The following is a 17,792-nucleotide window of genomic DNA, read 5'->3' as shown; positions in this document are numbered from 1 at the left end:
GAGGATCAAACCTAGTTCCTCATACATCCTAGGCAAGGGCTTTACCAGTGTGCTACAACCCCAGCTCCAGTGCTTTACATCTTTAAACTCATTTAACTCTTAAAACCCCACTTTGCAGATAAGAACATGCATCAGAGCACAGAGAGGTTAAGCACTTGCCCAAGGTCACACAGCTGGAAAATGGTGGAGCCAGGATTTGAACCTGAATGGGTTGACATCCAATTTATGCTGCTTTACCATACAGTGGAAATGCTGGCTTTATGGTCTCTGCCATCTTGTTGCTGTGCTCCAAGTAACTAAAACAAGTGGACATTTATGAATAATGTGGCACAACTGCCTAGATTTGATGCCTAAAATAGTACCTGGCACAGAAAAGGCAGTCCATAAATATTGGTTGAATTTATGAAAAAAAGATTCTCATTTGGCCTGGCAGCCACTTCTGAGCCAAGGGGAGCACATGCAGCCCTCAGGTGCTCAGTTTTGTCCCACCTCCTGCGGTGTCTTCAAATCCCCTCCCGTTTCCCCAGCCTCCCCACAGTGCTAAGCCTCAGTGCTCAGTGCTCGCTGGACCCTGTGGTGCCAACAGGCATCCCCACACACCAGCACGCCTTTCTAAAGTGCCTCTTCCACACTCCACACAGCAGGCAGCAAACCCATCAGCAGTGCCCACGTGACAAACGCACTTGCCCAGTTGCTTCTTCACATCTTTGCTGCCACTGCTTGAGTAAACAAATGCCTTTCTTTGGCTCTGGAATACTCCAGAGCCCTGAGCAGATTTTAAAGCAATCTTTATCCAGTTACAGCAACATTCTAGTCTTGAAAAATACCCTGTGAAAAGCCAATGTATTTCAACATTAAAAAAAAAAAAATTCACCAACCTTACTTACCTCTTAAATATGCTCCATCTCTCTGGCTCATGCCAATAAGACTAATTAAAGCATGCCTCATTAGCATAGCTAGGGCTCCCCACCTCCTCCAGGCTGAAGGAGCTCCTTGGGGCAGCCTGAGCTCAGGTGCATGCTGGGAAGTAGAGCAAAGGTCATCCCCATGGCGCTGGAGTCGGGTTTCAGAAACAACTGCCAGGCTGGCCAAATATGGAGGGAGAACACATGCTCCGTGCTCCAGCCAGCAGGCCGCCCAGCTTCCCTGTCAAGGGCAGCAACTGCTCACCAGGTCTGCGAGGTCATCCCAGATCTTTCCTCACCTCCAAGAGAACAGGACGGACAGACCTACGCAGGCCGAGAGGACACCCAGCCATGGCCAGTGGGCACTTCCTTTGTCAGGCCAGCAAAGAGGAGCCCACACAGTTGGGATTTCAGCCCTCAGACTGGACACTGCCTGATCAGCGGACGAGATGAACTCGCTCTGGAGTGAGAGCGAGCTGGGTTGAGTCCTCACCCTTCCCTTAAAAGATGGAGAGCACAATGACGTGGAGTCTGCAGGCTGAGCTGATGGTGCCCGTGTGTAAGGGCTGAGCAGGTTCTGGGTCGACACCCAGAATTAAATAGGCCACTTTCAGTGGGAAGCCGGGGAGCCTCTGCAGGGGAGTCTGGACTATCTTTGCAACTTGTCTATCAATCTAGAAATATTCTGAATAAAAAGTTTATTTTTTTAAAAAAGGATTTGGTGGGGCTGGAGTTGTGGCTCAGTGGGAGAGCGCTTGCCTAGGATGTGCAAGGCACTGGGTTTGATTCTCAGCACCACATAAAAATAAATAAAATAAAGGTCCATCAACAACTAATAAAATATTTTTTTAAAAAAAAGGATGTGGTTCCTACCCTCACAGAACTTTAATGAGTGGATGCGTTCTGACTGCTTTGTCTGTAGGGGAAAGGAAACTCTGGGACTTCAAGACCATGCCCGGTACTGACATCTGGAATGTGTTTGCTATATTAGAAGCAGCCGGGTTCAAAGAGGGCTAGCTGAGGGCAGAAAACCCTGCTCCATACGCCCTAGGACAGATCCGCTCACCTCTTGGAGCCTCTTTCCCATCTGTAAAATCCCTGCCTTCCCTCCCTCCGTGGTGGCAGGAGCACCTCCTAAACCTGGCAAAGATGTGCACACACAGGAGGGAGCTGCTGCCGAGTGGCCGGCAGTGCACTGCTAGGTCTTCTCCAGTACACTGGACACCAGACCGAAAGCTCCGTTCTGCCCTCTGGAATTCCTACATCCCCTCCTTCTCAAGCTACGGCAGTAGAAGGCTTGACTCAAGGTCAAGGGGCAGGAAGCCCAGGGAGGTGCTCCCACAGCTCAAGGTGGACTGCTGATGTGCATGTGGGCTGACACCTCCCGGGCCGCACTTGTAAGAGGGGATCAGTCACAGGGCTGTTTTCAAGGTCAAATAAAATACAACTTGCACATCACTTGGCACAGGGCTAAGCCGTGGTGGAAATCAGACATGCTAGTGATTATTACTATAGGAAGAAACAGACCCAAGGCTCCTTTACTGAGAGCCCCAGTGGCTACTCCAACGAAGGACAAAGTAGTCAATCAGGCCCTCAGAAGAGGCACCTGGCCTGAGCCTGGACCCAGGCTATTTAGGTGAGTTGGTGACTGTGCCAGGGACAGTGATCCTGCCTCTGGACAGGTGTGATGCCTCTACTGAGAGATTCTCCATTGTTATGAATATGGAATCGGTGCTAACTGTCTTCTCACTGGATTTCTTTCCCATTACTGTCCTACCTGCTGTCAGTACCTGGGAGAAAAGGCTGCCTATTCCGCTGCTAGCCCAGGGCTGTGGTAATGTGGATCTCCTGGGTCCCCCAGGCACGAAAGAAGGCCCTTCTGCTGACTCAGCAGGAGGCATTTGCAGCTGTTGGCGACACACCCACAGTCACAGGCCCTCTATCCCTCAAACAGAACAGCACACAGCCTGAGGGGCGAAGGCCGTCCTCAGGCTGCAGACCCCATTTCCTCCCCATGGCTTTCTTTCTGTCTCCAAGCACAGGTGTGAGGGAGGCAAGGCCCCAGGGAGAGTGGCCTGGGCCAGGCTGCGCTGTATCTGAGGCTGCTGGGCGTGTCTGGGAGCAGCCTGAGTGTCAGTCACTGAGGGACAGGCAGGACTGGGCGGGCAGCAGAGGCAGCCCAGGGGTGGGCAGAGAGCAGCGTTGGCTGACCTGGTAGAGCAGGCTGCAGGCTCAGTATGGAGCTCTCCCCTGCCACTGGCCTCCCTCCCAACACAGAGCAGAGACCAAAGCTAGGATCTCAACAGCGTGTGGCTGATGAAACAAGGAATAATTGTGACCGGTCAATGGGTCCCGAGGTGGAGCTACTAAAATTGGCTTTGGGCTGGGGATGTGGCTCAAGCGGTAGCGCGCTCGCCTGGCATGCGTGCGGCCCAGGTTCCATCCTCAGCACCACATACAAACAAAGATGTTGTGTCCGCTGAAAATAAATATTAAAAAATTCTCTCTCTCTCTCTCTCTCTCTCTCTCTCTCTCTCTCTCTCTCTCTCTTTAAAAAAAAAGTAAATAAATAAAAAATAAAATTGGCTTTAAGTGGCACCCCTTTCTCCAAGAAAAGTCTTAACTGAGCTTCTCCAAAAATCTTCCCCATGGCTGATTTGAGGACTATCAGCAAAAGAGTCTCTGCAAAAGAATTCAATAAACTTCCTATTTTCGTGTTGCCCTGTTTACTTGGCCACTGGCCAGGAAGATACCAGCAGTTCAGGTGCTGGACACCCCCTTACTAGTTTTCACAAAGGAATCTAGTATAGTACTTTGAAGAAATGTGCAAACAAGGCCTCTGGCCTTGAGCTGGGCTTCACAGAGATGTCTACATTTTTAAGATAAGTTACCAACTGGGCTCCATGGTACCAGCTGGCAGGGGGAGAATAGAAAGGGGAGAAGAAGCTCTCCCTTCTCAGGTGTTGTCCCTGAAGGGTTAACTTGCCCAGAACAGTGAAAGAAAAAGCTGCTTTTATGTGAACTTCTGCAGACTGTGAACTTCTGAGCCCCTCCCCTTGCATGCTGGGTACAAAACTCTGAAACTCCCTGAACTCGGGGTTCAGGGGATTAATTGATTACAGCAAAAGCTGGGCCCTCTGAACCTGGCTGCAGCCAAATAAAATTGTTTCCTGCTGTCTTCCGTGCCTTGCCTCGTTTCTCGAGGAACCAAACTGTCAGTAACTCACCCAACCAATGAGCTGTTGCCAAAGAATTGCAAAAGCAAAAATCATCAAAATAATCAGCTGGCCTGCTGCCAAGAGGCTCAGAAGAGAGGTCCTCTCATTCTGACATCCCCTCTCCCCTCCACGGCTGCCTGAAGGCCCCACTGGGGCCCCTTCCAAAACCCGAGCTGCTCCATCCTCCATCTGACTGTCTCTTCTGACCTTGTCTCTGCCCCCAGATGGGCCATCCTCCCCCCCTCCTAATCCCTCAAGTTCTTCCCACCTTTCCGGGTGCCTGGCTGACCTCAGAGCCCACTCACTGAGGCCCTTTCAGATATGCTGATTTTTCTTCCACATTCCAGAATTTCAGGGTTTGGAAAGTGAACCAGAGACCCTGCTGTCCCTGATGTTATCACCAAACTGTCTTGTGTCTTCCCCCCTGAGGAGCCCAGAGCCCCTCTACTGCCCCAACACCAGGGCCCGCTGCCTTTCATTGCCTTCATGGGGGTGCCACCCGCCAGTTCCCTGTCACACCTGCTGTGGCTTCTCAGGCTTCTACTCTCTACTATCCCAGGACCTCCACTGCCACCTAGAACAAGGGACTACAGACTGCATGCTTAAAAACAGAGAAAATGTCCCACTTTATGTTATGCATTAGCAAAAATCTTGTAAAAATCCCCAAACAGAGGAAAAAGCAGCAGTCCCACCCCCAGCTCATGTAGGAAATGCAGTGATGCTTGCCTATGAACTCACTGTCTGCTCTCCCCTACGGAAGGGAAGCTGTGGCTGGGGAGATGGTAGCTGAACCATTCAGGTGCTAGAATAGAGACTGATAAGCAAATTTTTATTAATTTAACTCATTCTTAACTGATGCATAAAACCAAAAACCACACATACTAATGGAATATTATATGATGTTTTAATTTATGTATATTTTGACAGAGCATTGTAGCACATGCCTGTAATCCCAGCAACCCGGGAGGTTGAGGCAGGAGAATTGCAAATTTGAGGCCAGGCTCCGCAACTTAGCAAGACCCTGTCTCAAAATAAAAAATAAAAATGTGGCTCAGTGGTTCAGCAACTGGGTTTAGTATACATATTGCTGTTTGAATCAGGGTAAATGTATCTATCTCCATTTTTATATGAAAGCATTCTAGCTCTTGGAGAGGTGGAGCTTCTTCCTCCCATGTAAGTGTGACTCAGTCCCCACTGATCAACCTCACCCACCCAGCCCCAGCCTCCAGCAGCCGCCTTCCATTCTCAACTTCTATGAGATCATCTTCTTTAGATTCCTCGGGGGAGCTCACGGGCACTCGTCTTTCTGTGCCTGGCTCACTTCACTTAACACAATGATCTTCAGTTCTCTTCATGTTGAATTAAAACAGCTTATTAACTTGCTGGCTTATTCGCCAGCAAGTCCAGCTTGTCTGGCTCCCTGGCTGGACATAAGTTCCACGAGGCAGGGACCTTGACTGTCCTGCTCCCCTTTGGAACCTCAACACCTAAACCAGCACCTGCACTCCAGGAGCAGGAGCTTGTGGCCGAGCCCTTGAGCTCTGCTGCAAAGTGCTGTGTGGTCCTGAGCCAGCCCGTGCCCCTCCCCTGGCAGGGAGCCTTGGATCAGGAGTCCCCAAGACAGCCTCTTGTCCTGAGGCAGTGGGCAAGTTGACCTCCTGACTGACACTCAAGACAGAACAATGACGAGGATGGCCTGATCAGGGCTTATATCCACCCTGATTCCAAAGGTTTTCTTCCAAATGTCTTATGACACACGGCCACATAAGGCAAACTGGGCTGCTGACCCGAAGTCTCCCCTTCCAACAGCCCTGTCGAGACTGGGCCAGTCCTTGAAGCAATGTGGGAGGCCACCAGATTGCCCAGAATCCAGTTTGAACACCACTGGCCTGGGGGCTGGAGTTATGGCTCAGTGAGTTATAGCATCTGTGAGGCACTGGGTTCGGTTGTTAGCACACATTTATACTTATATTCTTACCACATATAAATAAGTGAATAAAGTAAATGTCCATCAATATCTAAAAAAAAATATTTAAAAAAACCCTCTGGCCTGGCCGTGACCCCTGAGGACCAGGGTTCTAATTCTCACTCCTCCACTCACTCAGGGGAGCAGGATGATTGGCGCCCGAGCCTCTTTCTTCACCTACAAATAGATAGTGACCAGCCTGGGCCTGCCCATCTCAAGGGATTGGGGGAGGCCAAATCAGGCTGGACCCTCACATGTGTTCAAAGGTATCACCAGACTTCGTCATTTCACAACCTCAAATGTCACTCCCTGCTGGAATAGGCAGAGACTCGAATCCATCAAGCACCCCACCTGGCACTGGCTTCAGGGTGGAGCACCTCTTAAAGCAAAGAGCACATCACCTTGATGACTAAGCCAGACGCACAACGGCATGACAGGGACTTCAGAGCAGGCAAACAAGGAGCCGGGGTCTCACTGCCTCCCCGGCCACACCCACAGGCACACGCTGACCCCAACAGCCTCTTCAGGAAAACCACTGTGACATGGAGAGCTATTCATCTGGTGGATGGCAAGGACCTTGGGCAAAGCCAAAGCGGTGAGCTCAGCTAGCTGCATGCCTGCATCATGACGCTGAGGGTGGATTTTCAATTTAATCTTTTTAATGACTAATTCGTTTTGCCCATTGGAGGCAAAGATGGGGCCACTACCTTATTCCGGGCCTCACTCCAGGATGACAGATATCAAAGCAGAAGAGCGTGAAGCATTGGTAATGGCTCCCAGGTCTGCGTCCCAATCCTCTAACAACAGCAGCCTCGTTCCTCAACTCAGAGCACATCAGCCAAGCCAGGTTGGGAATTCGCACACCAAAATGTTATTTCTAAAAACCTAAACATGTATTGCTCATTTCTACTGCTTTACAACTTACTAGGGGTCTATGGGATGGCAGGGAGAAGGAGAAACCTAAGTATTCAAATGCACACGCACACCAGATGTCTGCAGCCACAGATGTTAGCAGGGCTGAAAGCCACATGCAGGGCACCATATATCCCATACCTGCACAGCGTCAGGGTTCGGAGGCCACAGGACAACGTTACGCAAGTTGGCGTCCTCCTGCTGAAAGCCAAGGGTCCCAGGTTAAGACAGGTGAGAGGAACAGAGACCTGCAGGGCCTCTGGCTTCCACTCCAAGGCCCCAGGTGGGCAATGCACTCCTGCGTAGCCTGTTCCCGCCCACCCTGCCCATGGGCACCCAGGTGGAATCAGACAACAGAAGGAGAAGAAGCCCAGTACTGGGCTGGCTTGTCCCTCATCTTCTGCCCTGGTGACACAGCTGGCCTGCAAACCTGCTCCTTAACCTACAGACAGGAGATTCCTCATCTCACGTCTTTCCTCCCAAGTTCCCTTGTAAGCAGGCTGTAGGGACCCCCAGGTGCATCTTCACAGATGAAGAGCCTGCTGGGAGGAATGGGGCCTGGGTGGACCCTCACTGCACATGGAGCCAGAGAAACCAGCACAGAGGCTATAGTGACCGTCCAGGTGAGAGGGGAGAGGTTGTGGGAAGGACGAGGGGAAACCTTAGATAAGACGATGTACTGAATCAGTGTCACCTCTGTCCTCTGAGAAACTGCTCCAAACTCTACAGGTGAGCGGGCCTCCCTGTGCCCTCCAGGGCTTGGTGCATGACTTGGGCTATTAGAGGGTCCACATTCTGGGCACAGTGTTTGATCCCAGGGAAGGCACACGACACAATCAGGGCTGGTCTAATTCCTTAGGGAGGCCAAATCAGGCTGGACCCTTAGTGGGCAGAAGCATGGGGACCTGGAGTTGGGAAGGGCACATTTTCTCTTCCTCCAGGCCCTTGAACACTGAGGAATCACAGAGGCAAATAAAGCAAGACCCAGAGAGGAGGGAGCTCAGGTCATCTTTGGAAGCTGTGGACTAAGCCAATGCGTGGCTGAAGCTGTGGACTCCCCATTTCTACCAGCCAATGTCGCCTGTCTCTGCCCACCATCACTGGGGGTGGGCTTCTGTCTCCTGTAGCCCCCCAAAGTCCTAATCACACAAAATTCAGAAGGCTAAATACCCAGGCCATCAATTAATCACAGGGTGACACAGCAGATGTGGGGGTGGCAGCATGCAGTGTCAGGGTGGCCTCCAGATTCTGGTCTTAGATGGCAGACCAGATCCTGGTGCCCAGGAGGGAGAGCACAGGAGGAGAAGCAGGATGGGGGAGGGGGACGCTGAGTGGGGTCTGAGGAACTCGGGTGGCTGCAGAGACCCGCTGGGTGTGCAATGCTCATGACGGGAGAGGCTGGAGATGAAATTCTGCAGAGCCAGGAAGGCAACCCTGACACTCAACAGGGCCCACATAGCGGGGAGGCTGGGGTGGGGAGCTGGCAGGCCTGGGGAGCAAGGGGTCAGCAGAGCGGGATGAGGGCATCTAAACCCACACATGTTTACCTTTCTGATTTGTAAGGTCCTGAGGCATTAAAACAGTCATAGCTTGCAAGGCCATGGTGAGATGGGCCCTCACACCCTGAGGAGAGCGTGGGAGGTGGGATCCCCTTTATGGAAAGCATTTTGGCAAATGTGCACACAGCAAGAGCCTTGCGAGAGTCCTCACCCTTCACCTGACAGTGTCCCACTCTGTGAGTCTCTGCCAGGTGACAAAAGCCACCCATTCTAGTCAATGGGGAGAGAGCTAAGGCATCTTCACTTTGCCTGAATTCAGGTCAGAATGTTGGAGGATATATATATATATATATATATATATATATATATATATATATATATATAAATATATATATATATAAATTATGGTTCGTTTGAGCCATTAAGGCAGAGACCACTCCTCTGGGAACTCCTGGAATGAAGTTCCCCAGGTCGAGAATGCCTGGATCATGCTCCCCAGAGATGGGGGTAGCCTGCCAAAGGCCAGTCAACCTGTTTATGCATACCCCTGCCACACAGAGAAGCAAGCACCGAACAAGACCCCTCCCACTGAACCTTACCCCCACCTTTGATGCATTCCCCCTTAAACACAGAATTGGGGCCCTCTTCAGTTGTTCAGTTCCAGTTCTATCAGGGCTGGAAGACCCAACAGATGCTCCGCTTTTTAAATATAATCTTTGTCTTTGTCTTATTTCTTACTGATGATTTCAGACTTTTTATTTTCCCGGGCGGCTCACACCTCCTGAGCAGGAACCTGCTCTGTCGGGGTGCTGGCCATCCCATCATATCAAAATTCATCTCCACTTAGGGAAGTTTACCCACCCCCCGAAGGAGTTCTGTTAAAGCAGTTAAGAAGGCAAACGCTCCTCTGTTCTTGGCACTGTTGGGGCTCTGTGCCAGACAAATCCATCCGTGCTGGGGGAGACGATTCTGATCATTGTTGGATATTTTGCAACAGCCCTGACCTCTGTCACCTAGATGCTAGTAGCCCCTTACATCTCAGACGTTATCACCAAATTGTCTCCAGACGTTGCTAAAGGTCCCTGAAGAATGAAAGTCCCTCCTTGGGTCAGTACTGCTGCTCTGTCTAGCTGTGGGGACTTGAGGGAACTTGAACCTTAAGTGGAGTCTAGGGGAACCCAGGGAGGGCTGAAGCCAAGCCCCTTGGTTTGTTAGTGAGGGGTGAAGGCCATGCTCAGGACGTGCCCTGTGCCTCATCTACCCTTGGAGGGCTCTCTGTGGGTGGCTGTGCCTGCTCCACACCAACACAGCAGGGAACAATCTTTCAGGCGGAGACTACAAGGAGGGGACCTGAGCTGACCCAGCCAGCAGCACCCTTGCCAGGTCCACAGTGTCCAAAAATAACCGAAACTGCTTGCCAACTTTTTTTTTTTTAATGTAAGATTTATTTTACACAATGTTTTAGAAAACAGGAGTAAGCACTTTTCAGCTCATTTGGTGGGGCTAGCGTTACTCTGACACCAAAACCAGACCCCAAAAGAAATCGACTCAGCAACACTTCTTATGAATTTAGGTACAAGTTCTCCACAAAACATTAGCAAGTTGATGCTAGCACGTGTCAAAATAATTATGGACCACAACCAGGTGGGACTTATTCCAGGTGTGCAAGGCAGGTTCCACATTTGAAAATCAGCCAATGTCATCCATCATATCAACAGTCCAAAGAAGAAAGACACTATGATTATTTCAATTGATGCAGAGAAAGCATTTGATAAAAACCAACACCTGTTCATGATTTTAAAAAATCATAAGCAAACTAGAATAGAGAGGAACTTCCTCAACTCTGACAAGGGTGTTTATTAAAAAACCCTGCAAGCTGGGTACAATGGCACAAGCCTGTCATCCCCGTGTCTCAGGAGGCTGAGACTGAAGGATCATGAGTTCAAAGCTAGCCTCGACAAGGGCGAGGCGCTAAGCAACTCAGTGAGACCCTGTCTCTAAATAAAATGCAAAACAGGGCTGGGGATGTGGCTCAGTGGTCCAGTGCCCCTGAGTTCAATCCCCAGTACCAAAAAAAAAAAAAAAAAAACAAACCCAAAAAAACCACCTTGCAGCTTAACCTTGCTTAATAGTAAAGACTGAATGCTTTCCCCTTGGCAGTGGAAATAAGGGAAGAGAAGGATTCCTCTCTCGCTGCTCTTAATTAACATAGCACTGGGAGTCCTAGTCGCTGTATTAAAGAAAAAGAGAAAAGAAATGAAAATCATGGAAATGGAAGAAAAGAGACAATATAGTCTCTATTTGCAAATGACATGATTGTCTACATAGAAAATCTGAAGGAATCAACAATGCTAACAAAATAGCCCCTGGAACTGGTAACTGAGCTCCTCAGCTGTAGAATACAACATCAGCACACTAAATCAAGGCACTCACCATAAATGTGTGGACACCAAAGTGACAAACACGAAGTCATCTATAGTCACTCCAAAGAAAATGTTCTACTTAAGTAAAACTTATCAAGTCGTGTGTGGGCCTGTTCACTGAAGATTACAAAATGATGGTGATGAAAAGAAATAAAGATGACCTGAAGAAACGGACAGTCCATTGTTCCTGGACTAGAAGATTCGGCCCAGGAAAGAAGTCAGTTTTTCTCCACTTGATCTAGAGATATAGTATAATTCCTATCAAAGCCTCAGAAATCTTTTTTTTTTTTTAAGAGAAAGAGAGAGAGAGAGAGAGAGAGAGAGAGAGAGAGAATTTTTTTTAATATTTATTTTCTAGTTTTCGTCAGACACAACATCTTTGTTTGTATGTGGTGCTGAGGATCGAACCCAGGCCGCACGCATGCCAGGTGAGCGCGCTACCGCTTGAGCCACATCCCCAGCCCAGCAATCTTTTTTTGTATACATAGATCTATTCTAAAATTTATATTAAAAACCATAGGTTCCAGAATACTGAGAACAACTTCAAAAAAGAATAGAGTGGGAAGAATCACTGCATCTGACTTCGAGACATGTTCAATAGCTAGAGTAATTAAGACAATCAATGAAGTAGAGCTGAGAACCCAGAAGCAACCCACACAAATATGCTTAACTAATTTTTTTTTTTTTTTTTTTTTTGGCACTGAGCCACATCCCCAGCCCATTTTACTTTTTATTTAGAGACAGAGTTTCACTAAGTTGCTGAAGCTGGCCTTGAACTTGCAATCCTCCTGCCTCAGCCTCCCAAGTTGCTGGGACTACAGGCAGGCATCACCACGACCAGCAGTTTAGCTGATCTTTCACAAAGATACAAAAGTAACTCAGTAGAGGAAGAATGGTCTTTTCAACAAATGGGGCTGGAGAGACAGACAGTAATGGGCAAAACTACAACAAACACCAAGAAATGAACCTCAACCTCGAGAGAGCAAGATAAGCCCCAAGAGAAAATATTTACAAAAGACACATCTAAAAGAGAACTGCTATCTAAAATATACAAAACCTCTCAAAATTCAGCAATAAAAATGCCAATGACCTGATTAAAATACACCAAAGACTTTAACAGACGCCTCACCAAAGAAGATAGAGAGAAGGCAAGTGGCCCATGTGGAAAGATTCTCCACGTCATCAGGCATCGGGGAAATAAAGCAATAATGAGATACCACGACACACCTACAAGAATGACCCAAATCCAGAATGCTGGTGAGAATTTGGAAGAATCCTGTGTCAGAAAATGTGTCACAGCTTTCTATTGCTATGACAAAATGCCTGAGAAAAAGAACTGGAAAAGAAGAAAGATTTATTTTAGCCTGGTTTCTGAGGGTTCAGTTCATGATCAGTTGGTTCTCTTGCTTTGGGCAAAACATCACTGTAAGGAGCAAAAACTACTCACCTCATGGCAGCTGGACAGGAGAGAGAGAGAGAGAGAGAGAGAGAGAGAGAGCACTTTTATAACAAAACCCTTCCCCACATCATTAAGCTCCAAAGTCATAAGTGGATTAATCTACCCATGAGGTCAGAACCCTCATGATTGAACCCCCTCTCAAAGACTCCACCTCTGGGGAACATGGAGCCTTGGGGACTAACCCTTCAACACAGGAACATGGGGGACATTTAAGATCCAGACCATAACAAGAGCCCTCATTCACAGGCTGGGGGGATGCAAAGTGGCACAGCCACCATGGCCTGCCTTTGGCAGGTTCTTACAGAACCAGACACCCTCACTATAGGACCCAGCAGCCCACTCCTTGCTATCTACCCAAAGAAGTTAAAACTTACGTCTCCACAAAAACCCGCACATGGATGTTACTGCATCTTTATTCAAAATTTGGAAGCAACCAAGATGTTCTTCAGTAGACAAGTAAACTCTAGCACATCCAGCGCTCAGAAGACACCAGCACCCAAGCCATGAAAAGACACAGAGAAATCTCAACCATATATTGCTAAATGAAAGAAACCCATCTTAAAAAAATACTGCATGATTCTGACCATAGGACATTCTGGAGAAGGCAAAAACTATAGAGATGATAAAGAGCACAGAGACCCTGGGGCAGTGAAAATACTCAGTGTGATACTATAAGGGTAGATACGTGTCACACATTTGTCAAAATTCATAGACGGTTCAACATCCAGCCTGAACCGTCATGTCATCTGTGACCTCTGGGTAATAAGATGCCAGCATAGGTTCATCAGTCATAATAAATGTACCCCACTGGTACAGGATGTTGACAACGGGGGGGCTATGTTTGCGTGGGGACAGGGTGTACATGGGAAATCTCTGCACCTTCTGCTCAATTTTGTTATGAACCTAAAACTGCTCTAAAAAAGAGGGGGGCTGGGGATTGAACCCAGGGCCTCACACATGCTAGGCAAGTGCTCTATCACTGAGCTACATCCCAAGCCCAATTTATTAAAGAAAATAAGCTTCAACCTAAATTTAGCACCTTACACAAAAATTCACTCAAAATGGATCATAAACTTGAACATAAATGTAAAATTTATGTAAAAATTTTTAGAAAAAAAATAGGAGAAAATCTTCAGGATGTAAGGCTAAGCAAAGAACATTTAGACTTGATATCAACAGCACTATTCATGAAAGAAAAAACTGATAAATTGTACCACTTTAAGATTTAAACTTTTGCTTTGTAAAAGACCCTGATCAAAGGATGGTAAGTTCCAGAATAAGAGAAAATAATTACCAAACCATAATCTAACAAAAGACTAATATCTCATCTGTATAAAGGATTCTTAAAACCTAATGCTAAAATAACAACAATAATACTGATAATCAAAATAGAAAATGAGCAAAAGACATGGACAGAATGTATCCAATGGATATATTCTAAGACCACAGTGAATGCCTGTAACCACGGTAATACTGAAATCTATATTTACTATGCTTCTCCTATACATATATACCTATGACCAAGTTTGATTTACAAATTAACCATATTAAGAGATTAATAGCAATAACTAATAATAAAATACAATTATACAATAAATCATAATGTTATGTAACTGTGGTCTCTTTTTCACTCTCTTCTTTGTGATGTGAGATGATGTAATTTTCTACATGATGAGAGCAAGTAAAATGAACAACATAGGCATTGTGAAATATCATTAGGATACCATGTAAGGGTTATTTGAATACAAGCACCAGAGTACTATGACAGTTAATCTGATAAACAAAGACACCACTAAATGACTAACGGGTGGATAGCATATACAGCATGGATACACTGGACCAAAGGATGATATACATCCTGCACCAGATGGTGTGAAATTTTATCACACTACTCAGAACAGCACAAGGTTTAAGACTTATAAATTATTATTTCTGGAATTTGTCCATTTAATGTCTTTAGGTCATAGTTGATCACAGATAACTGAAACTTTGGAAAAAGAAACCATGTCTAGGTCTGGGGATATAGCTTGGTTGGTAGAGTGATTGCCTCGCATGCACAAGGCCCTGGATTCAATCCCCAGCACCACACACACACAAAAAGAATCATGTCTACATATGGCAAATAAGCAAATTTTTTCAACATCATTATCCATCATTGCAATGCAAATTAAAACCATCATGAGATCACACAACACATCTAAGAGACTGGCAGCATCAAATAGGGATAACACCCAATGATGGTCAAGATGCAGGGAAACTGGATTGCTCATAAGTTGGTGGTGAGACTGTAAAATGGTACAGTGACTGGGAGAAAGCCCAGCAGTACCTTATAAAACTAAGCTTGCACCCATCATGTGACCCAGCAATTGCTCTCTTGGGTATTTATCTCAGAGAAATGAAAACAGCAACTTTATGAGAAGTGACCCAGTTTTGCTTCAATGGATGAATGATTCAAGGAACTACAGCACCTCCATACAGTGGAATACTATTCAGCAATACATACAACTTGGATGACTCTCAAGAGAATTATGCTGAATAACCTAAAAGGTCACACATTGTATAATTCTATTTATATAACATTATTGAAATGACAAAATAATAGAAGTAGAGAACAGATTAGTGGTTGCCAGGGTCTAGAATGGGAGACAAGAGGGAAACTGGTGTGGCTATAAAAGGGCTTTCAGAGGAATCATGTTATAATACTGTGTAGTAGTCTTGCAAGATGTTATATTTAAGGGAAACTGCGTAAAGGGTACATGGGATCTCTCTGTATTTTTGCTTAAAATTGCACGTAAATCTACCATTATCTCAAAGTTTAATTTAAAAAAAATTTAAGACTTCATAGAAAAATAGGGGCTTCTGGCTTATTTTAAAGAAACAGCCCTGCACAAGGAGGAGTCATCCCACATGGTAACCATCAGCTGGAATTGACAAGAACTCATTTCAGCTGCTTTGGACAAGAACTCGCCTGTTTGCCATAGTGCCCACCTCTCCCTATTGTCTCACACCCACACCAATCGTTTCTTGCCTAACCATAAAATCCCTGGACTTTGCCACCTTTTCTTTTGATAGTTTCTGTTTTCCTGCTTGAGAAAAGAAAATTGTAGGGAAGAAGGTGGCAGAGGGAAAACAAATTGCAGTAGGTTGGCTTTGGGATCCAATTTTCTCATTCAAAGAACTCAACACCATTAATCCAAAATTTCCACTCCATGTAAGCGGAATGGGAAAGCGTGTCTCCCTGATTTTTCTCACCAGGACATTGTTAATATTCTCAGACTTAAAATGGATCATGATAGAATTTGGATAGATTCTATTCCCAGCCTTAGGCAACATCCGGCAGTTAAAAAGCCCATTCCTCAATTGTGGAAACCTTGCCTGCTATGAGAACAAGAGTTTGCATTTCATCTGCTCAATGCAGATCGATTTTAAAATCATGTTTAATGGCCATGGCTCTATTTAAGGGAAGATTGGGAAGATTTTAACCTCCTCCACTAAATCCATGTTAAGTTGTTGAGTGGGCACAGTCTGGGCAGTAGTGTGCCAAATTCTCATTATGTCAATTTTAGAAGCTCAGAATAAAACGGAAAACTAAAGTTCATGGCTTATAAAATGAGAGAATTTGAAAATGCCATCAACAAGCCTCCACGGTGCGTCTAGGCATGAGCCGGGGCTTTGCTTGGCCCTTCCTGGGCACAGAGGAGGCGCTGGGGAGCAGGGAGGAGTGTGGTCAAGGTCAAGAGAGCCGTGCGACTCCAGGGAGGAGCTTCCCCATACCCACCTGGCGCTCCGAGGTGCTGTTCTCGTTGCCCATGGTCACTTGGGGAGTCCAGATGTCTTATTTCCAATGAACGTCCCTCAGAATTTTGTCAGGGGCGACTGGAAGAAATGAGAGGGTGTCAACAGGTGCAGAATGGAAGGAGCGCTGAGGCTTTCTGTGTCTGCACCTCTCCCCGAACTCCAAAGCCAGACGATGTGAAAGGCTTATCTCTGTAGTCACATCATGGAAAATTACTTTTGAAGGTTTGCTTTTGCAGTATGCCACCCAAGCTCCTTTCCCAGTCGGGGCTGCTGTTCCCTCCCCGCCCTGGGGTTGGCAGACCTGCTGGGAGGCGGGTGGGCGCGGTCTGTCTGGCCCATGCCAAGCGCACACGCAGACGTCTATACACAAACAGCCAGCCACACAGGGCCTGTGGGCCGAGGGCTGGAGAAGCATTGCTCATGGAGTGTTTGCTGTTTCCAACTGTGTTCAGCTGGGGAATTCAGCATGACGGGTTCTCACTGCTAGTGACAGCAGAGCTGGGTGCCCAACATTAGCAGGTGTGAAACCCACTGCTCTCAACAACATATGGTCTTCGTAGATTTTACTCTAAACACTTGTTTCACCAAATCAGTTTCACTTCTACACACATTTTTACGAAAGCAGAATGGTTTCCTCGCTGAGGAAAATAAGTAGTTGGGAAATCATCACGGAAAATTGCCAAGACAGCTGGAGTCCTTCCCGGTGCTCACTCACATGGTGAGCCGGTTTGTTTATTCAGGATCATTGTGATGCTGACGCTTCCCACACACTGAGGTCATGCACCCAAGTCCTGATACCCTGTCACACAGGCAGGAAAAGCCCTCATCTCCACTTTTCTCAGGTGGAGAAACCTAATTTACGAAGACTTAGACACCAGAGACCTTTAGAGCTAGTGTCTTAGAGACATCTGTCTAACCCAGTAGGGACACTGAGGCTGGAAAAGGCAAGGGGCCTGCCAAAGACCCAGGTTGGGGAGGAGAAGAGCTGGAAATTGAACTCAGCCTCTTGCCTTCTAATTCAAGATTTCTCCCCCCACAGGAATAGGGCTTTTATGGTATTATTTTGCCCATTGGTTTTCTTATTCATTCAACCAACACCAAGAGAGTAGTTAACATGAGCTATATAGAGTAAACATTCACTGGAAATAAGACATCAGTGTTGTGAGTAGGCCCAAGTAAAATGCCTCCAACAGAAAATCCCAACCGATGTCACCCCAGTCCTCAAATCCCCTCACCCCTAACTCATTGAAATGGTATGATCCCTTATGAAATTCATGCCATTTGCTGTGAACACACACACACACACACACAAAAATTCAGGCTCACTTATAGAATGTAAAAATCTTCAATTACTTAAATTCAATCTCTAGACACAGTGGCACATGCCACTGCAATTCTAGCAACTCGGGAGGCTGAGGCAGGAGGCTCACAAGTTTGAGGTGGCCTCAGCAATCTAGCAAGGCTCTAAGCAATTTAGTGAGACCCTGTCTTAAAATGAAAGATAAAAGGGACTGGGGATGTAGCTCTGTGGTAAAGTATCTCTGGGTTCAATCCCCAGAACCCCCCCCAAAAAAAGATTAAAATTGATCACTTCAGTGTATTTCTTCCATTC

At 46.8% G+C, this 17,792-nt stretch overlaps 1 protein-coding gene across 22 annotated transcripts in view; it reads right to left on the bottom strand.

Annotated features, from left to right (window-relative positions):
* Positions 1-17,792, bottom strand: part of Tacc2 (transforming acidic coiled-coil containing protein 2) — a 191,743-nt gene that overhangs the window by 156,932 nt on the left and 17,019 nt on the right. For 15 of the 22 annotated variants that reach the window (XM_046448736.2, XM_058580714.1, XM_046448749.2 and 12 more), the window contains exons 2-3: positions 16,161-16,258; positions 7,143-7,202 (exon numbers count right to left, since the gene is read on the bottom strand). In XM_046448736.2, the coding sequence (XP_046304692.1) occupies positions 7,143-7,202; positions 16,161-16,193 (93 nt within the window). In that variant the 5' untranslated portion in view covers positions 16,194-16,258. The remainder of the gene's footprint in view (positions 1-7,142; positions 7,203-16,160; positions 16,259-17,792) is intronic. The other 7 variants (XM_058580719.1, XM_058580720.1, XM_046448737.2 and 4 more) reach the window with 2 other exon arrangements.

This window comes from Marmota monax, unplaced genomic scaffold (assembly GCF_021218885.2).
Source record: "Marmota monax isolate L192 unplaced genomic scaffold, Marmota_monax_Labrador192_F-V1.1 WCK01_AAM20220418_F8-fsc00076, whole genome shotgun sequence".
In the NCBI taxonomy this organism is placed as follows: domain Eukaryota; kingdom Metazoa; phylum Chordata; class Mammalia; order Rodentia; family Sciuridae; genus Marmota; species Marmota monax.
Note: the sequence above shows the minus strand (reverse complement) of the source record. Positions and strands in the feature narration are given on the sequence as shown.